The sequence below is a fragment of the Argopecten irradians genome, chromosome 5, assembly GCF_041381155.1.
Source record: "Argopecten irradians isolate NY chromosome 5, Ai_NY, whole genome shotgun sequence".
Taxonomy (NCBI): domain Eukaryota; kingdom Metazoa; phylum Mollusca; class Bivalvia; order Pectinida; family Pectinidae; genus Argopecten; species Argopecten irradians.
The window spans coordinates 20,220,819-20,243,006 of record NC_091138.1 but is presented as its reverse complement, the minus strand read 5'-3'; the positions used below and the strand labels follow the sequence as shown (position 1 = coordinate 20,243,006).

The 22,188-nt window shown below is 34.6% G+C and overlaps 2 protein-coding genes across 3 annotated transcripts in view; one reads left to right on the top strand and one right to left on the bottom strand.

Moving 5' to 3' along the window:
• Positions 1-2,799, top strand: part of LOC138324311 (uro-adherence factor A-like) — a 53,938-nt gene extending 51,139 nt beyond the window's left edge. Inside the window, exons 14-15 of the mRNA XM_069269388.1 lie at positions 206-1,802; positions 2,174-2,799. Of these exons, the coding sequence (XP_069125489.1) occupies positions 206-1,802; positions 2,174-2,180 (1,604 nt within the window). The 3' untranslated portion in view covers positions 2,181-2,799. The remainder of the gene's footprint in view (positions 1-205; positions 1,803-2,173) is intronic.
• A 3,816-nt stretch (positions 2,800-6,615) lies between these two features.
• The window catches only part of LOC138323163 (transient receptor potential cation channel subfamily M member-like 2), a 36,389-nt gene continuing 20,816 nt past the window's right edge, over positions 6,616-22,188 (bottom strand). For both annotated transcript variants that reach the window (XM_069267571.1, XM_069267572.1), the window contains 11 exons: positions 21,802-21,901; positions 21,381-21,606; positions 20,424-20,729; positions 19,424-19,567; positions 18,513-18,767; positions 17,945-18,119; positions 17,605-17,761; positions 12,969-13,156; positions 12,556-12,688; positions 12,256-12,399; positions 6,616-11,929 (listed from right to left, as the gene is read on the bottom strand). In XM_069267571.1, coding sequence (XP_069123672.1) covers positions 11,740-11,929; positions 12,256-12,399; positions 12,556-12,688; positions 12,969-13,156; positions 17,605-17,761; positions 17,945-18,119; positions 18,513-18,767; positions 19,424-19,567; positions 20,424-20,729; positions 21,381-21,606; positions 21,802-21,901 — 2,018 coding nt within the window. In that variant the 3' untranslated portion in view covers positions 6,616-11,739. The remainder of the gene's footprint in view (positions 11,930-12,255; positions 12,400-12,555; positions 12,689-12,968; positions 13,157-17,604; positions 17,762-17,944; positions 18,120-18,512; positions 18,768-19,423; positions 19,568-20,423; positions 20,730-21,380; positions 21,607-21,801; positions 21,902-22,188) is intronic.

Sequence of the window (22,188 nt, the reverse complement as noted above, 5' to 3'; positions counted from 1 at the left end):
TTGGAGCTGAGAATTTTCTTTTAAGATAATGTATTTTCACCATTTTCTTCAATTTCTACACTTAAGGAAACCATCTAAAAAAAATTGACCCGTCCCCTGGCATATAGCTCTCTGGATCTGAAGCTGTTTACAGAAACTTTAAACATTCTTAGAAAAGGATAAACTGCTTTAAATTTATTGATTTGATTTTGTCTTTTCATTGTAGATCAAAAGAAACAAGAGAATGAACCGACGGCTCAAACTAAGTTTTATCTGGATAATTTTCCAGACTCCACATCTGAAGTTTCTGATCGAGAACCAACAGAGAAAGAAATTGAACGTGTGGAAACTGAAGATTATGTTCAGTTGGCAGAAGGACAAGAAAAAGTAATAAATGTTTCTCAAAGCCCCGGTGGTGAGATTAAAATGGTCAAACTACCGACTGCTAGCATATCTCTGCCTCAGCCTTACAAACCCCCTCCTATTCTACCACACGTCATACGGCAGCAGGCAATGATGTTACTAAGTGGACGCTCACCTCATCCTGACGAAACGTTCACACCAACTTCAGTGGCAAAGACTGCTAGTAAACCACCACACGGAAAAGATTCTAGTGACGATTCGAAAAATAAATCTAGTGACAGTGATTTCAGTGTGCCCGCTAGACCCCCAGCTAAAAGTGAGGCAAGTAGTCGTCCATCTTTGTCCGATTTGACAAGTGACTCTCTGTCACAGTCGATGGATGACACTGAGGATAGCTTGTATGAGACAGATGTCTTTTTTAGCAGTGTGTCTAGTCTGAAGCAGGTGAAGAGTGCCCCCGCCTCACAATGTGGGAGAGAGTCTCACCATGACTCGGGGATGAAAGTTCGTATCAGTCCTGCTGTAAGTCCTATAATTTCAAAACGCAGAACTCACCCAGCTTCGCTGCCCCGGACCAGACAACTGTCGTATGCCCAGCGAATACGACCGGCCGAGGAGCTTATGGAAGAGAGTCGACGTTACAGAAAGGGACATTCTGTTTATATGTCACGTATACTACGTAAATACGCCACCACAGGTCACATGGAAAAACATGCCGAACTCGTACTCAAAGGTTACGATAAAGAAAACGTCACAGAGGGATATGTAAGGAGTATTGTTAAAAAACTATCGAGAGAGAGTACTCCAGAGTATGATAGTAGAGTTCGTGATATTGTTAATGCGTCCCAAACAAAGTCTACATTTGTTCAAAGTATGGTACAAAAGTTGTCGACAGCCAGTGAACCTGAACAGACGCGTAGTAGTGCTCCCTTGTCTGATCTCACAAATGGTGGTGGAAAAAAAGTGAAATATCTCGCAGAAGCTTATGATAGTTCTAGTTCAATTAATGCAGCTCAAACGCAAGGTACATTTCGTCGCTCAGAGTCTCCTATGGCCTTCTCATCCATGCCTACGCTCCAAATGGAACAAAAATCATCTGACTTTGCATATAGGGAGCGTGCGGCTACCACGGCAACATGTCAGGAAGAACCAGTCGTGCCTATAACCGCCGCCGCTTCTGATTCATTGCCACAGCACCCAACGCCATCACACGAACAATACCCCATACCTAAAGTTAAAAAGCTAGGCAAAGTGAAGATGGGTACAATAGGTTTTCTCTGTCAACAGACTATGGTGGATTTAGGTATTACACAGGTGGCCCAATCTCAGTCTGTCACTCACCTCAAACTGACAGTGACCCAGGGGCAAAGACCTGGGGGTGGGGACGGGGCCTCTGGTAGTACTGAGGAGAGGAGAACAAGAACTAGCTGGATACAGAAAAAGTTCTTCAAAACTTCCAAGTAAGTTCAAATTTTAAATTAGTTACATAAGTATACAGTCCTTACTTTAGGGAAGAAAAGTGCTTCATTGAGGAATGTCGAAGTTATAAAGTCTGAATTCATACCATGATAATTTTGGTCTGGACAAATAATTACCAAGTAACTATAATAAAATATCTTCATTGTGGTATATCATCACGTCTAATTTGTCAATACTCATCATATGTCAGTTGTCAGTTATAATTTCCTTTTTTTATGCAGCCAAAATTGTCTGTAAAGACCTTCCATAGAACAAAGACAAAATGGTGGCTGTACCCAAGTTTAGAGATGGGCAAAAATGATTAGATAACTTATAGATGAATGCCATTACAGAAGTGTGATATATTTTACAGGAGCTGACATTGATTGTGTGAAGATCAGGAAACCATCTACAGCTTGTAGTTACAAGATGGATCGCCAGCTGCAACATATGTCAGCTGTATACTTATAGCATATGTCAGCAGTATACTTACAGCATATGTCAGCAGTACACTCACAGCTGATGTCACTACTGATAGAAGTATTATTGGCAAGCTACTTACAGAACAGGTGATTAAACACCAGCATACATACTGTAGCTGAGTGCAGTATAGATACAGCTGAAGTATGGAGTACACAATCAGCATAGCTCTTAAGTAGAACAGGTAAACCAAATCCACTCAAGTTATAAACAGCTGAAGATTTCATATAGCTGGTCCACAAATGGAGGACAGCTGGCATATCAATGGAATATAGATTCAGTACAACTGGTATATATTACAGGAATACAGATTCGACCCAGTTGGTATAGCACTGGAGTATAGATTCAGCACAACTGTTAAATCAATGGATTATAGATTCAATGCTGGAGATGCAATACTGGAGTATAGATTCAGCAAAAAAAGACTAGTGAAAAACTGAACTGTAAATTCAGCACGGCTGGTAAATTACTGGAGCATAGATTCATTCATAGATGATACAGTACCAAGTATAGGTTCAGTACAGCTGATATTTTATTGGAGTATGTATTCAGTCCAACTTATAAATTATTGGAATGTAGATTTAGTACAGCTGGTATCTCACTGAAGTATAAATTCAGTACAATTGGTGTATCATCGGAGTATTGATTCAGTACAGTTGGTACACCACTGGAGTAAAGATTTAGTACAACTAAAAGGGATTTTATAGTACATACTTTCATCCTACATTATTAGTAAAACGTAGCTGTTGTCATGGTAACACATTTGAAATTAGCACCTAGTGCATTTACATTGGTGATTTACTGTCATTGTAGTAAACTGTCAGGTTTGAGGTCAGAATTGTATTCATTTAACGATAAATATTCATACTGACAGTTATATTATCAAAACATTTAATCAGTACTTGGTCATCCAATACTGAATGTTGATATGAGGCTTAACAAAATTTAGCCTGGCTAATGCCAGTCTATTGGTATGGCAAATGGTCTTAAAATAAGGAATTTCATGTAGTATCTTTTCTACAAATTCAGATTATGACACAAATGATCATTTAAGAGAGTTTAATTAATATAAATCATGAAGGATTGACATAAGTTATAATATCAATTATGATATTATAATACTTAGCAGTATATATAAAAGATTCTTAGAAATATATAACTGGTGTATCCTGTACTTAAGACAATATATTCATTGGTATATGGTGGAATTTCGTTTATTTGGACGTCAAAAAAATAGCTTAATAAAAAAAACATACCCTAAAATCTTGAAAAATAGCCGGACTCAAAGTTAAATGTGGGTAATTCTTTGCTACAATATATCATACAATTGGAAAATAATCAAATGATTGATCAAGGGAAGCTCTAGGTGTGAAATTGAACAAGCACTGGTCACATGTTAGTCATGTGACTTAAGCTGGTCTATTTTCAAAATTTTGAATAATGTAATTCCCAAAAAATGTGCAGTATTAAGATAAATGATACTCAAGCAAATCAAAAGCAAGTCAACAATGTTATTTTTCGTAGGTTTTAAAACTATCTACACCATACATGTACCTGCCTGGAAACAAATAGAAATTAAGCCAAAATGGAATTTTAAAAATTTTGATAAATAAGAATGTAAACCAGGAAATGAACATCAGTCGCGGCTTCAAGATTTTAGTGTATATTTACAAGAAATCAATTACTGATCCATTCTTGTTTGAAACATAAATTTCGGATATTTCGTAAGCTTTAAAAATGTCTGGATTTTCGAATTTCCACATGAAATGCTTCATGATATATATACCTATTCTTGAAGTCTTAAATTGCAAATGAATATCATTCTGATAGGTATTATTAATTTTATGGAACATTTATAATTTTTACTTCAACTGTTATTTGGAAATAAAGTACTACAAGACATAAAGGAGATACTGATTAGAAAAGGTACCTTTTGGTGATTTCAAATTGAAATTTTGAAGTGAAATTTCAAGTGCACTGTAATAGGAATTTTAAGAAAAGAGTTAAATTTCAAGAATAGTGTCTATTGCATGCAGCAGAGAAGAAAGATATTTATCTTTCCCTTTATTTTAAATCAAACAAAACAAGGGAGACAATTATGAGAAAAAATAATTATATAGTAATATAATATTTATACCTGAAATACTAGGTGCACTATCAGTTTGTACTCTTAGTGGGTAAATAACTTAATAATATACAAGATACCGTATACACAATTTATAAATCCAGTTTTATTGTTAATATTTATGTAGGTTGTTATGGAAATATAAAATTTCAGAAGTTTAAGACAAAATGTTTTTTAACTTGGATTTGTTATGCAAAAAGCACACATATTATCTTCACATGGGGTTCACAATCATCAGTACAACAATTTATCATGGAGAAGTAATGATACCAGCGAAAAGGATGATGTCAGCAAATATGACTCTATACATCACAGCTGTTAGAAACAGATTCACATCACATGGATTTAGACATGTGAACAGGAATGTCAAAAAGCTGTTGAATAGGATGCTTTTGTTAAGCAAATGAAAGTAATATTTATCAAATTGAAAAATTATCATATTTTATAAATTCACCTTCAAAAGCTAAATTTTCATTTTAGTGCAAAATTTGCATACCACTTTTGTACTGAATTCACATTTGGTGCTGATGGTCCACACATAAGCATATTTTCAAAGAGCGCTGGTAGGTCTTAATGCTACTGAGGCCTTGATCACTAGGCATTTTTGATATCTGATGAAAGCATTTTGTATTTTGTGATGAAAAACAGTTTATGTTTTGCGGGTAGTGCAATTTCTTCTTCAGCCAGTTTCTGGTTACAATGCATCATTTGGCTAAGCCAATATCAAGCTTGTTCTTTTAAGCCACAGTAGATTTTAATGTCCTATTAGTAACAGCCAAGGTCATTAAAGGATGTGCCAGGTTAATGTGGTGGAGGAAAGCTGGAGTACCCAAGAAAAACCAAAAAACCGATGACTGTGATCTCATGATATTTCGATGTACTCATTGCATGCGAGATATGTAATCAAATACAGTTCAATAAATTATTAATAGTGAAAGATATCAATTTTGTTATCTTTGAGCTCCTTTTACTCTGTGAATTTTGTTCAAAAAAGAAGAGTATCAAAAAATGCCTTCTTTTCTTTTCTCCATTTCTTATGGTTGAACGCATAGTCATCGATGCAGAAAGTTATGGATTTTTACTTGTAATCAAAACTTATATCCAAATCAATGAGTAATAATGCCAACAAAATTTGTCTGAAAGAACAAGAATATTTTAATGTCCTATTAGTAACAGCCAAGGTCATTAAAGGATGTGCCAGGTTAATGTGGTGGAGGAAAGCTGGAGTACCCAAGAAAAACCAAAAAACCGATGACCAGCAGTATGCTGGTCAGTACCTGGCAACTGCTCCACATGGGATTTAAACTTGCAACCCAGAGGTGGAGGGTTTGTGGTAATATGTCTGGACATCTTAACCACTGTGAAGTTTCGAAGTCGGCATAAGGGATTTATCTATCAAGCAAGGCAATGCTGCATTTATGACTTTGGTGTTAAATTCATTTGTACTTTTCTTTACTCATATAGATTGAAGTCCTGGTCACACTTGCGGTTTTGCCGTAGTAGACCATAGTTCAAAAATATTGTAGTAAACCGTATTAGTCTGCAGAATAATGTACGGCTAACTACCAGTGGCGTAGCTACCATTGACACAATAACGCGCACATCAATCAATTCTCAAAAAATAAAATGTGTTCGACTTGGGACCCCCCAAAACACAAAAATTCTCGCACCTTAGGCGACATTTACATTTAGAATTTCTAAATATAGGTAATTCTCAATCTGTAATATGAATTAATCCGTTTCAGTGTCATTTTTTCTTCGCAAAATTACTACATTAAGAACGCTTTAAAATCATAAAAATACATCGTAAAACTCATCTCTGCCATTCTAAATTGTATTCAACCCCCCCAAACAACTATTTTCTCGCAGCTTCGACACTCAGACTCCACTTTGTGTGCACATTAACTTGCTGCTAGCGACGCCACTGACCACGGTCTACTACGGCATACTGTGCGGCCAAAGTACGGTCTATTGCAGCATACCGTACAGCCAAAGTACGGCTACTATGGTTAAGTAAGGTATACCCAAGGTCTGTAACACTTTCTTAGTAGAGTTATTTCCCCTGGCACTTAGTTGCAGCTCCTTCAACAGTAATAAGAATCAGATGATGCAAACAATATTATGATTTTAAGACAATTAGAAGAAGATTGTTCAAAATGCTTTAAAAGATAAAACCAAAATGTTTTAAAAGATAAAACCAATGAAACTGATTGCTATATCGATGCTTTATTTGCAAAGATTTGTTTTTATAGATATAATGATACATAGTATAGAACATCACTTGTAATGACATGTAAGCACTAACAGGTATCAGTTTCTATGGCAACTCAAACATGTCTGTCATTAAGGAAACAATACAGCAGATGTGTTGTAATGTGGATTTTGTCTAATCATTTAAGGTTGGTTATCAATAGGGCCAAAATAGCATACATTTCCATCTTTTACAAGGACTTGGTATTGACCTTAGTTTGGTACTATTGCATCAGTACCAAGGTGCACTTTCATAGATACACTGTAACTAAAAACAAAGATACTTTACGTGAAAATAAAAAGGTTCTTTATGCGTAACTTATCTTTCAAATTTTACATCTGTGAAGTTTTTCTGTAAATTTGAAGTATCCACAATATTCCCCATACATCAGATCAATATCAATGTTGAGTCAAACAAAAGAAACAATTAAAAATTGGAAAAAATAAATAATGTAATGCCCTTCATTATAACAGAACAGTAAGCCCTAGACATAATGTCCCAATGTAATGCCACACTAAATAGGAATACACAGATCTATCATTAGAAGAAAAATTCCATTTATTTCCAAAATAAGATTTTTTAATCTTTGTATGTTGTTACATCATTAGTTAGGTGAAAGTGTAACAATTTTTTGATAAAAAATTATCATTTGGCACTGTACAGAGACGTTAATATACATATGTACAATGATAACATCAAACACTTTGATTGATTTGATTGATATTTCTCTGTAGTCTGTATGCAGAATGCAACACCCTGATTGATTAGGATTTTATTCATACCTTTATGAATATATGGGAGACAAAATAAGTTCTTACTGGTAGTAAATTCACATGGAACCTATGAATGAAAAGATAGAATTACAAAATTTTGGTGGTTTTTAATTTACAAACCTATGTATTAGCTGCATACAGTATCATAGCAGGTTATTAGTATACATGTATTACAGTTTCACATATTACATATTATTTTCTTCAAAAAACTATTAAAACCCAAAGAACAAAAAGATACCTCAGTCTAAGTTTAAAGAAAATTATAAGAAAATAGTATTAAGGTTCAAATTATACAGCATAATTAAACAAAAATTAAAACATCAACTATCTAAATATTAATACATAGTTTAGAGAAATTGTTGTAAGTTTACACATAGTAAGCTAACCATGCTTGTGCTTCAACCCCAGGAAGCTCTTAATTAGCTGTAGTCACCATATATGGAGCAGCCACCAACTACAACTTACCTGCTAATTATGGACAAATTATGATACCATATACATGGACGGTATAGAAACTTCTAATAAATGGTGCATCTACTGAACTTCATTGACTTTTGCAAAACCAGACCACTGTAGTATAAAGACAATAGTCTCACATATGCATGTACGCTATCTTATAAAGCTCTGCTCACCAATCTATAATTTTTAACTTCATATCATTTTTTGAAGTCACAGAAACAACATATGTTAGACTTTTGATAAAGCAGTGAGAGTTTATGAGGTAATCATTCAATACATCATTACTTTCAATAAGAAGGCCACAATAAAACTACAGCAAAGTTACAATATTTACTAATTTAAAAGTAATTTTTTTATTTAAAACAAAGATCCATGAATCTAGTAAATACGGTAAAATCTAACTGCTTTTCAGAAAAGCACAACTTCATGTCATGGAGATTAAACCTTTCAAGTTTAAAATAAATCTGACAGAAACAGCAGGAGATCTCGACAAACAAAAATTTCTGATGCACAGACAGACAACACTATACTAAAATATGTCCTGTCAGCATTTTGTCGCGTATAATAATCCTTTATACAGACGAGCATACATTGGTATACCAGTAATGATATTCAAACAAAACCCTGTAATGTATCAAGGGGTAAGTACACGTTAACATGACACACTTATTGTCACAATGTTTTATGTAACATTTCACTTTTCATAATTTTAATGAAACATCTACTGAAACACCTCTGAAATCCTCCTATATCTCTTTAGTATCTGAACAATACAAATCATCACTCTTTCAATATTGCTCTACATTTTCACAGATATTACAATATAAATTAACACAATTAGAAATATTTTTGTTCATGAACGATTTATCACAGCTAATAATGGTTACATAAACATTATAAACAAATATTTTTAAAAATACATGGCAGGACGGTTTCTTCATCAACAAAAACCTTATTACTGTTTTTACTAAGATGAATCGATGTCAAGATTTTTTGAGTATGAACATTTCAATAAATATTTTTTGAAAAGTTATCAAGATATGTCATATATATATAAAATAGTCAAATGGTAAATGATAACAAAATAAAGTTGCTCTGATATTTTTGTTTGTTATAAACCATATGCAACCAACGGTGGGAAATATCAATATATTTCAAGAGACCCCACTCCACAACCCCTTATTCAACTAGAATTCTCTCTTTGTACAAGAAATTTCCAGTTTACTATATTCTTATGGTATTCAAAAAGAATGATACCAACAAAAGCATATTAATTGTTAAAAGCCAGAAAATGAAGTTTCATAAATATCATAACATCTGTACATTATTCATGTAAAACAATGTTAAGTTAACATCAATTATCATGAATGACTTAACACAACCTAAATAGTAATTCATGATGTTAATCAGAAGCAATATTCAAATTTACTATTTCAATGTTGATTAAGAAGAATTTGGTGCATATAGGTACAAACTTAACTCTACCTGGTTCACCTATCAGGTACCCTTATGTTTCATACTATAGAAATATTTGTTTACATCCAGCAGAATGTATTTGTTAATATGTAAATGGGGAAACATTAAAATTTTAACATCTACAAATATATAAATTTCAATCTAATTGTCCAGCAGTGCAAGAAAAAAATATTGAACACCTATTATAAATCTAATATGGTAATTGTAAAATCTCATTACAATATCTTCATAATGAAATCAGTAGATCAGTACTGATGGAGTGAAACAAAAAGGGAAGTAACTCTGATAGATCAGGCTCCACCTGTGCAGAAAATAATAACTGGGGGAAGATTTCATGGGATGATAAGAAATATAGGAGATACAATGTGAAGGCTGATGGGTATTAATTATACTGTATATGACATTATACTAATATAAACTATTTCCTCTAATCTGGTGGATATCATTATAAACAAGCTGATTAATAACAATGCTCCAAAAGAAATGATTGTCATTTTATACCACTAAAATGCTGTAATGTATGTGTTTATCAACAAAACGGTGAAGAAATAAAATTCATTTGGTTGTGGGAATCGTCTTCATTCTTTGGTTTTACAACTCCTTATAAAACTAAAATAATTAACATCTACCATAAATACTGTCACCTAGGTTCAAAGAATGGTAAGAATAGGATAAAATACAATTTGGTGTAAGATAGGCCAGAGAAAACACACTTTACTAGAATCTTATAGGCCTTAAATGTTAATTAACTTTTTCTATGTTTCGACTACATTTGGAATTTTTCAGTTTATTTCCAATGAAAAAGGCAACTGATAATATATGAAATCCATGTTTACCAATGCCAACGTTGCCACGGCAACATCACAAATTATATCCAATCATTATAGATGTTATATATGTTCATTTATAATATAAAATTAAATTACCTATATAACCTTTGATACAGAACTCTAACGGTACCCAGTAGAGTGTGTGCTTAATAGTTTTTCTCTATGTTTCTTCCAACCCTGCCACCAGACTTATACAGTCTGACAGAGACAGATTTTTGGTAAACGGCCAGTCTTGTTTTGGGTAGGAGGATGGAACTTCAGCTAAAATTCCATCTATAAAAAAGTGTTACATATAAAACCTTTTAAAATAAAATCTACGTTATTTGCAAATTGAAATAGGGGAGATAACTTCAATAACATTTTCTTCATAACTGTGCTAAGTCACGTCGTTATGCCATTGAAATAAAGATTTAAGAAATAATGATGGCTTTCATGTCTACAAAATACTTATTCTGTGTTTTAGTAAATGATTAAAAAAAAATAACCAATTTGCTTGTGTATTTACACAAATATTTTCAGTGATCAAGGCTGTCAGGTAAGAAAAGGTATCACCGTTATGGTATGGGTTCATTCTTACAACTAATTGACATCTTTAAATGCATACATTTATCTACAGTTTGTTAAATTAATTCATATTTTACATATCACAGAAAAACATAAAATATTTTGCCATTGATCAACTAGTGTATACAATAGATACAAATGTCTATCACCAACCAATGAGTGAACAGGTAACATAGCATTCAAATGAATTTGGATCACTATAACCAATCAGTAAACATGTGACATATCAATATAACCAATCAGTAAACATGTGACATATCAATATAACCAATCAGTAAACATGTAAAATATATACAAAATGGGTGTAAATACATATAGTTTGTCAATCAAAATGGACTTGCTAATAATATCTAAAATAGTTAGGCACATTTGTATATTTATAAAGTTGTATCATAAAAAACAGAAATATATGTTTTATATAATTATTTTGTAAACTATTTGATTAATATTTCATTATTTAAAATCACTTTGTCAAATTTATAAAATGAAGAAAATTTTATATAATGAAACAAAGATATAATCACACAAGGAAACAGGTGTCTAAAGACAAGTCTACTTCTCAAGCCAACTCACATTTTCTACTGAACTTTCCAGAAAGTATGTTTGATTAATGGTTTCTCAAGCATGAACACATTTAATAGCAAAACTGTACAAGAGCTTGTATTAAAAACAGTAAAGTAAGATATGTAAGAAAGGACACATGGTTACAAAAGGATCATTGAAATAGAAAAGCTGCCATGATAAAATCTAAACATGTAAGAACAAAAATTGAACAAATAATTGCTCCAAAGATGAACAGAAAAAGAACCAGAAATTAAGGTTACTGTAGATATGTTTGTAGGCTTCAATGTTACAATGAAAATGTTGAAAGGAACTTTGTCAAACTACAGAATTGCGTACTTGAGTATTTGCATCCATAACAAACACTGACAAATATGAAATTTCCTGAGAATTGATCACATGTATATTTCTATAATGGATTCACACATCCTGAGAATCGGTCATGTGTGTGATGTCCAGTGCAGGAGAAGTGACCGCCTGTCTTTTATTCTCAAGGATTAAATTCTGCAGTTCATAAACACTTTTGTGAATGGATGCGAGTTCCTCACGAACGAAAGTCGACAGTTGGTCCATCTGATCCTGCATTTTCTGTTCCTGAGGCACTACATTTCTATCAAATACATCCAAGTATAAATACCATTTAATACTAAAAGGTGTATGATCATGAGAAGCTTAGAGGAAGTGCAATCACGTTTGTAGCCTATTTGACTAAATACAACACCAAGCCACTACAGAGACAACAGAAATGGGCTGGACATTTTCTAGGATTAATAAAATCTTTGAAGTCATAGAACTTAATAATAAAATGATCTTTTATGCATGTGTTCTTATGTTCTTATCATAATGACCAGATACAATATAATTATATCATAAAAGTATATCCAAATACGTTTATAAACCGAAGAATCAGTAATACATGTAGAATATGTGACTTACTTGTTGGAGCGAGTAGTAAGTAGACTACTAGAGACATCTCGTGGTGTTACATCTGTACCGGACTGCATCAGAGCATTCTTATGGCTGGCTGTCTGAGACACTGAGTCCTTAATATTGTCTAATTCATCAATGACTTTCTCAAGTCTGAGGAGAAATGAAGAAATAAATATAAGAAATGGTGACATAAATCAACTTGTAACAGGAACAAGGGACTCATTCTATTTCATTCCATATTATTTCCCCTCTTAACTAAAGAAATCTTGACCAACAATGTTGTATATATTAAGTAATCATTCTGACCTTTCTGATGTGTTTGTGACCTTTGAGTCCAGCTGTTCCTTTTTCAACTCTCGTGTAGTGTGTAAGTAGTCCTCAACTGCCTCTCGTTCAAACAGTGTCAGACGAGTGTTGTCTTTCTCCGCCAGTTTCAGTTCTGAATAATTATAGAGTTTACAAGCTTATTGTTACTCAAGGAACTCTGTTCCTGCCCACTAAAAAAACCTCACGTAATAACATCCGGACCATCAAAATTGATTTGGATAACTTATATAAATTGTTTCATTATCAATGTAAAATAAATAAAGTTTATAGTTTTTATTCACATAAATCCTGCCTCAAAAGCATGGGTTTGTTAATTTTGGTTTTAAATTGGAAAACTATCAAAAATTTTGAAGATGTAGGTCACTTTGAAACCCCTGACAACAAATACTTACTGAAGTCATCATGGTAATTGAGTTTTCGACAAAACTTGTGCATGAGCCATCTCCCTCCACGGAAAACGTGGTTAATGATGATAAACGGTGGGAAAATGGACGGCCTCTCATAGTACTCATAGACAAGGGAGAATTTATAGAACCGCCATACTTTTAGTGAGTTGTCTTGGACCTTCTGAAAAGTATCACTGAAAAAAAAATGATGATGTAACAATTAACAGTTCTATAGAAACATCACTTATATGATTAAGGTGTCAGATTTCATTTTAGAATATGGCTGTGATGTCATCTATTGTTATAGCTTGAGGTATAGTTGAGACAAAGTCGACTATTATCACCTACTACTGTGGAATAGTTAACTTTCCTGTGGAATAGTTTGTGAAATATTCCACGGTAAAAGATAAGTATTCCACAGTTAAAGGTGAATTTAATGACTGGTACTGGTGAACATTACTAAGCACACAGTCAACGTTATAACCATATTCCTTTAGGAAATTCACATTCATTAAATCCAGGGAGAGATAGAACAATGGTAATATGAAAGCAACAAACAAATCCAGAATTCCATGCTACAACAACCATTTTTAATTAAAAATAAATCCTAGGTACTTGTTGTGATATAAATCCTAGGTACTTGTTGTGATATAAATCCTAGGTACTTGTTGTGATATAAATCCTAGGTACTTGTCGTGATATAAATCCTAGGTACTTGTTGTGATATAAATCCTAGGTACTTGTTGTGATATAAAACCTAGGTACTTGTTGTGATATAAATCCTAGGTACTATTGTTGTGATATAAATCCTAGGTACTTGTTGTGATATAAATCCTAGGTACTTGTTGTGATATAAATCCTAGGTACTTGTTGTGATATAAAACCTAGGTACTTGTTGTGATATAACAGTACTTGTGTATATAAATCCTAGGTACTTGTTGTGATATAAATCCTAGGTACTTGTTGTGATATAAAACCTAGGTACTTGTTGTGATATAAATAAGGTACTTGTGTGATATAAATCCTAGGTACTTGTTGTGATATAAAATCCTAGGTACTTGTGTGATATAAATCCTAGGTACTTGTTGTGATATAAATCCTAGGTACTTGTTGTGATATAAATCCTAGGTACTTGTTGTGATATATAAATCCTAGGTACTTGTTGTGATATAAATCCTAGGTACTTGTTGTGATATAAATCCTAGGTACTTGTTGTGATATAAATCCTAGGTACTTGTTGTGATATAAATCCTAGGTACTTGTTGTGATATAAATCCTAGGTACTTGTTGTGATATAAATCCTAGGTACTTGTTGTGATATAAATCCTAGGTATTTGTTGTGATATAAATCCTAGGTACTTGTTGTGATATAAATCCTAGGTACTTGTCGTGATGTATCTATACACTTATCTTCATATGTATGCAATTTTCATCACTTCATTCAAAAAGAACCATAACCATTAAAAGAATTCACTTTCATAAATCCAGAAAAGAGAAAAGGTTTAGATGGAATTCTATAAAACCACAGCTTAATTTTTTGTCAAAAAGAAATTACAAATGCTTGATGTGTTTCTTTTTTTTTATCCAAAACAATTCATATTCTGTAAAAACGGCATCTATTAAACACATTTACATCCCAACACTTTTCATGAAGATAATAATTCTCCATGAATGCTTTCATAAAACACATATTCTTGTGTCACATGATTTCACTTCTCTGTGTTCATGTAGTATTATGATCCAAAATCTTGGTGAATGCTTCGTTTTTCCAAATCTAGCTTTTGGTGTTTCACCTATACATATATGTCTCATCTTTAATGCTTTTTATATACCATAAGTTTGGTAATTACATTATATATCCATCAAAGGAGAGGATATTTAAAATCTGTAATTTATCATACATCTTAATTGCCACAAAAAAAAATATCTATAAGGAATGAATAAACTGTATTAATTTCAAAAGAATTACAATTGTGTTCAATATGATTCTGACACCATTTTTAATATAAAAACACTATTTATCAACTAATGAAGTGGATAATTACAATGTCAAATATTGTTTGTAATGCCACAATAGTCAAAACCGTGTGCATCTCAATTTCATATGTAAGCTAGACCTGTAAACCTAATCTTCCTCCATTAGGTTTGCATTGTAACCATTATTGAAGCATGAGATGTGTAAAATTCTATCCATCCATATGTTACACCAATTGGCTAAGTTGGAACAAAATTGACCTAAAAGCTAATTAGTTATTGATCATTTTACAATACCTGTGTATAGTGACATGGTTACTATGACAATCAATATTTGGGCAAAAACAAAGACAAATCCTGCACGCACATCTTCACATGGTACCCAACATTGCTACCAAGTTTCATGGAAATTGATCAAATAGTTTAAAGTTGTATTTCTTGTAATTTTCACCATCACAAACTGTCGTAAAACATACAATGTTTGAATACGGATGGTTATATATGATGGTTCATATCCATGAAAGCACCAATATACTATTCATATAGTGTTTAATGTCACATGAAATATCACACGTTTTGAAAGAACCGCCACAGTCAACGCCATGTTTCAAACTTTCGGGTAATATCAGAAATCCGAGTTGCATCACGTGACCGACATTGCCGATACCGGTATAGATCGGAACCTCCCGAGCCATATCACATGGTCAATATCCGCAATACCCATACAGATCGGGATAGATTGGAACAGTTTGTATACTTCCGAGCTATTTTAAACGTGCATACGTTGAAAATCAATATTTTAATTTAATTGTTTAATAACTTTGTGAATATGAACTTTACAAAAGTCAGTAGAAATTGAAAGTTTAAAACTTAGAGAGGCGGAGTAAAATATGTAGAACACTTTAAATACTTTTTCTATACCAAATAGAACCCTTGTTACCAGTATACCAGCCCCTCCTCCCGTACTTCGTTACGGAAGTTATGAAAATCAATTAGACTGTACTAACCTGAACATAGCGATGAGTAGGTTGACTGTACTTACCTGAACATAGCGATGAGTAGGTTGACTGTACTTACCTGAACATAGCGATGAGTAGGTTGACTGTACTTACCTGAACATAGCGATGAGTAGGTTGACTGTACTTACCTGAACATAGCGATGAGTAGGTTGACTGTACTTACCTGAACATAGCGATGAGTAGGTTGACTGTACTAACCTGAACATAGCGATGAGTAGGTTGACTGTACTTACCTGAACATAGCGATGAGTAGGTTGACTGTACTTACCTGAACATAGCGATGAGTAGGTTGACTGTACTTACCTGAACATAGCGATGAGTAGGTTGACTGTACTTACCTGAACATAGCGATGAGTAGGTTGACTGTACTTACCTGAACATAGCGATGAGTAGGTTGACTGTACTTACCTGAACATAGCGATGAGTAGGTTGACTGTACTAACCTGAACATAGCGATGAGTAGGTTGACTGTACTTACCTGAACATAGCGATGAGTAGGTTGACTGTACTTACATAGATGATATGCTGTACTGAACATAGCGATGAGTAGGTTGACTGTACTTACCTGAACATAGCGATGAGTAGGTTGACTGTACTTACCTGAACATAGCGATGAGTAGGTTGACTGTACTAACCTGAACATAGCGATGAGTAGGTTGACTGTACTAACCTGAACATAGCGATGAGTAGGTTGACTGTACTTACCTGAACATAGCGATGAGTAGGTTGACTGTACTAACCTGAACATAGCGATGAGTAGGTTGACTGTACTTACCTGAACATAGCGATGAGTAGGTTGACTGTACTTACCTGAACATAGCGATGAGTAGGTTGACTGTACTTACCTGAACATAGCGATGAGTAGGTTGACTGTACTTACCTGAACATAGCGATGAGTAGGTTGACTGTACTAACCTGAACATAGCGATGAGTAGGTTGACTGTACTTACCTGAACATAGCGATGAGTAGGTTGACTGTACTTACCTGAACATAGCGATGAGTAGGTTGACTGTACTTACCTGAACATAGCGATGAGTAGGTTGACTGTACTTACCTGAACATAGCGATGAGTAGGTTGACTGTACTTACCTGAACATAGCGATGAGTAGGTTGACTGTACTTACCTGAACATAGCGATGAGTAGGTTGACTGTACTTACCTGAACATAGCGATGAGTAGGTTGACTGTACTTACCTGAACATAGCGATGAGTAGGTTGACTGTACTTACCTGAACATAGCGATGAGTAGGTTGACTGTACTACCTGAACATAGCAATGAGTAGGTTGACTGTACTTACCTGAACATAGCGATGAGTAGGTTGACTGTACTAACCTGAACATAGCGATGAGTAGGTTGACTGTACTTACCTGAACATAGCGATGAGTAGGTTGACTGTACTTACCTGAACATAGCGATGAGTAGGTTGACTGTACTTACCTGAACATAGCGATGAGTAGGTTGACTGTACTTACCTGAACATAGCGATGAGTAGGTTGACTGTACTTACCTGAACATAGCGATGAGTAGGTTGACTGTACTTACCTGAACATAGCGATGAGTAGGTTGACTGTACTTACCTGAACATAGCGATGAGTAGGTTGACTGTACTTACCTGAACATAGCGATGAGTAGGTTGACTGTACTTACCTGAACATAGCGATGAGTAGGTTGACCAGTAAGATATTGGTGAGTAACATGTAGATAGCCAGAAGTAACGGTACCAGAGCATTGCTCTCAGCACACCGAGTCATCGTTCCTGCCCGCCATAACGTCTCATTAGTAGTACACGAACTGGGCTCCTCACCTGTTTGTAAGGGTAACGTCAACAGCTCAAATTAGCACAGCAAACATTTGAAAGAGAATATATAGCATGAATACAGATATTAAGTAAATTATATGAATGACTTGCATAACTTACCATTTAATTACAATAACCAAACTTTTATACTAATGTATTATAATAATGGCTGTAACAGTTTACACTTACCCTCCATGTTTTCCAGAAACAGTTCGCCATACATCTGCCAGTAGGGGAGATAAACCACCTGTTTGAGTAGTGTCCAGGTTGGAGGATCATTGGGAAATAAGTTGGCCTGGTAGGCAATGCCAAAGCTGAGTACAAACACGGCCAGGATGGCAAAGAAAAACATCAGATCTGTTAACTGTAAAAGATAAAACAATATTGCGCTCATTATATGACAGAAAAATATGTCAACAATAAAATCAAGATGTTAATGTTTTATTTTTAACAGGGAGCTTCCTGCTAAGTTGACCCTCAACTGCAACAAATGTGTCATTACTTTTTACAGTATACTAATGTTTATTGAAATGGGTCGATGTTTTTACTCCTTTGGGCTACTATGGCCATTTTGGACTTCCTAATCACTTTAAAATAACTATAATTATGATATTCAGTATCCCCAAAAACCCATGTATACCAATGTTCATTAAAATCAGACACTCATTTTTTTTTTTTAGATTTTGACTCCTGTAAGGGCCAATGAAGCCATTTTGGATTTCAGGACCTATTCAAAACTATAACCATTATAACTTACCATTTTTCTGATCATAATGACTTTTGGTCCGATGTTTTTCTCCACAAAGAAAGCCTGCATGAACCTGAGGAAGTACATAGCCAGCGTGATACTATATGTCATCCTCGCCCAGGTGAAGTTTGAGTCGTCAAGGACGAAGCGTAGGATCACAGACAGAAGGAATAACAGGTACATGACCAAGTCAAACCGATTCCATATACTGGAGGACCAACTACGTAATTTGTGGAGCAGGGACCGCTGGTCTCTTGTTAGCACCTGTCGATAAAACGTTAAATGTATCATACATTTTGATTGATTACAGTGAATTCCTCACAACTGATTATAACAGTAACCCCATGTCTGGGTAATGAACCCATGTCTGATTAGAAGATTGTTTGTTTGTTTGTTTTAGTTATACGTCCTATTAACAGCCAGGGTCATGTAAGGACGTGCCAGGTTTGTTGGTGGAGGAAAGCCGGAGTACATGGGGAAAAACCATCGACCAGCGGTCAGTCCCTGGCAACTGCCCCACATGGGATTCGAACCAGCATCCCAGAGGTGGAGGGCTTGTGGTAATATGTCGGGACATCTTAACCACTTGGCCACCGCAGCCCCCCTGATAAGAAGATCAGGCCTGGCGTGTAATAATATTGCAATGTACATGCATATGGTATGATTAACAATAAGTCTACAATGTAATATCAAGTCTAAAGATAAGATTATATTTTACTGCAGATTGCAATTAAGTTAAAGCAAATTTTTCCTCAGTTTTCAGAAATACAACAACTTTCTGTGGATTAAAGTTCAAAATATGAGTGCTTAATACATCATAATAAGTTATCATTCAGCCATATCAGATTATTTGTCGAATATTAACAGAAAGAAGAAATTCATTTCATTACAAAGTGGTGTAATTAGAAGTGCTTGCTCACCTGTCTGATTTCTTCTATCACCATGGTAACAGTCCAGCCCCAGGTAAACATTTCTATGGTGGATGGTGAGTCCACGTGAGATGTCGGGTACAGATTTGTCAAAACAAAGTAGGAAAATATGGCTAGGAAAACCAAATATGCAGCCTGCAAATAAAATCAAATGAAAATTAACAAAACATAATTACTGTGCACTAAAAAAAGAGCTTCTCAGATCCTCTCTGGGTGTGATTTCTCCCTGGACCTCCCTAAGTATAAGTGACAATGATGCTTTAGGTCTGCTCCAGAGTTTAGGTAGAACTACTGCCACAGAACTACCAATACTAGAGACTTTCTCAGAGAGAAAAATAAAACTTCCAAAATTCAAAATGACGACAGAGTAATTGCTGTCCTCAAGAGTGAAAGTATTGGTTGTCTGACTCTCAGTCAAGAAATTCTTTCCTTCCCATTAGTATCGGACATTCTTATCAGTCCTGTCTTGAGAAATACTAAGTATACCATGGTGCTTTTCTCATCTCTTTTCATTGATATTTTACATGTAAATCTAACACTGTATAATTAAAGGCCCACTACCTTTCCGGAGCAAAATATAAAGATTACTTAAAAACATTAATTACCTCAGAAAATATATACCGATGGCCTAAGATGAGGTTTCAACACCAAACATATGCAAGATTTCCTGCGTAATATAGATAAAAATGGAGAGTCATTTCGCTGTTTTACCGTCTGCCGCAGTGATAGTCAACTACCGTGCGGTATTTAGGACGACGGGGGAAATCATAAGACGACCCGCGTTATGAAAATTAACATTTTATTTATTTTAATTAAATTGTTTAGGAGGTGATAATAAGTGTAGTATTAACGTTAAGTTAATAACTTCTGCCACTCGACAAAATTATAAATCTCGTTTTACATTCCCATTTAAAAAATCAAAAACCGTTTCGGAAAGGTAGTGGGCCTTTAAGCACAAGTAGCAAACAAGATTGATCTGTGCCTTACTTACTGTATACCAGTAAAACTTTGTCACTGGAGCCGTGTAGAAGTGATAACCCGCTGAAAACACATTGATTCCATCCTTTCCTGTCCCCACAAGACTGACTTTGTATAGCTTCTTCTTGAGGTATTTTGATTTACTCTCGGGTTCAGGAGCGACCTTGCTGTTACTGATGGTGGTGCCCTCTATCGCCATCACCTCACCAAGGTCGTCGTAGTCCACCTCGTCATCGTCCTCTAGATAATCTGTTGGGTTCTTGTTACAGGTAAACTTTATGGCAGGAATTAAGAAAGGTATCACCATTGCAGCAATTATCTGGAACAAAATAAATAAATTTTATTTTCTTACTTGAGCTGAATTTGTGTTGTGAATTCTGAAACAAACAACTAAGTAAGCCGGTATATGGTTGATTAAAAGTTGATGTGTCATATTCCACTGGATTTAAGATGATCAGCTGCCATTCATATAATGACATTTATTCCAGCAATTAGAAACCTGTTAAAGTTGACTCTTGATTTATGGAGACAAATGTAGCACACCGACATAGTAAGATACCATTATGCATGAAATTTTACTCATAACTCATTGAATTTTGTCAATTTTGTTGTACAGTAAAACACCTTTATAATGAACACAACAAATTCATCGTTACAATGTAACTAGCTTTTGTTCACCGTCAAAGTTCATACCAGGTATAAGATGTTTGGAATATGTATATAACAAAACTGAAATTACCATGAGCGCAGAAAAAATAGGATATTCAGACTTGCACACAATATGCAGCTGATGCTAAAGTATCTTCATACAAAATATTTTGCTTATCACTGAGTGGCCGTAAAACAGCCCAAAGTAATACCCCTCCTTTGCTTGTTTGCATGTTCATAGATCCCCAGAAGTTCGTTATAACCATGATTTGATGTACATGTTGATATCCAAGGGTTGAGTTGAACTCCCTTGCCCACCCACCTTGTATGTAGAGGTATATAGAGCCATACGTCCTTTCCATACGCCATTCAGTTTTGTCTGACAACACGTATGGTCCATGAAGTCCATGAGTTCGTGGGCATCAGCCAGGAGAAGTAAAGTAGTGTTACCGTAGTCATTCAGCTGTCGCACCAGTAACTGATGGGCCAGCAACTTGTTCTGTTTGTAGCAGTGAGAGAGTACATCCACTGCTAGTTTCTCAAACATCCTGTTTATAAGTAGAGAAAAATAAATTACCTGTAATTTAACTCCAATGTTACATTGTCAAGTCTCTGTTCCCGTAATACAAAATTATTAGTTTCATAATCTAGCCAACTTTATAGTGTTATAAATTAGTTTTGAAAATTCAGACATCCCATTAATGCCATTGTCAAGAAAGGAGAAATGAGGGGAGATAACTCACTCTGCACTCTCCTCCAAGGATACACTTAATTCAATCTCCTCTTCCCCATCAGCTACATTAGCCAAACCTTTGAGGAGGGCAGCAGCTAGTAGGGCGGAGCCTGCAACAGTCAAATATAATTTGGAACTTTCCATCATCAGTTTGGTATGTATGTATACAACTCAAAATGGAGGCATGTAAGGTAAATAATTAAGTTCAACTGCTGGTAAATTTTATGGATTAATTGTAATAACATCTATAAATGTAATCAACTAATTGGAGTGGTCAAGAAAAGTGTACTTGAATAGAAAGCAAGAATTCTTCAGTCATCAATTTTTTGTATTTGAGTTATGCTAGGTTTACACTATGTAATTGGCAACCATGGCAGCCCTGATTGCCCAAAACGTA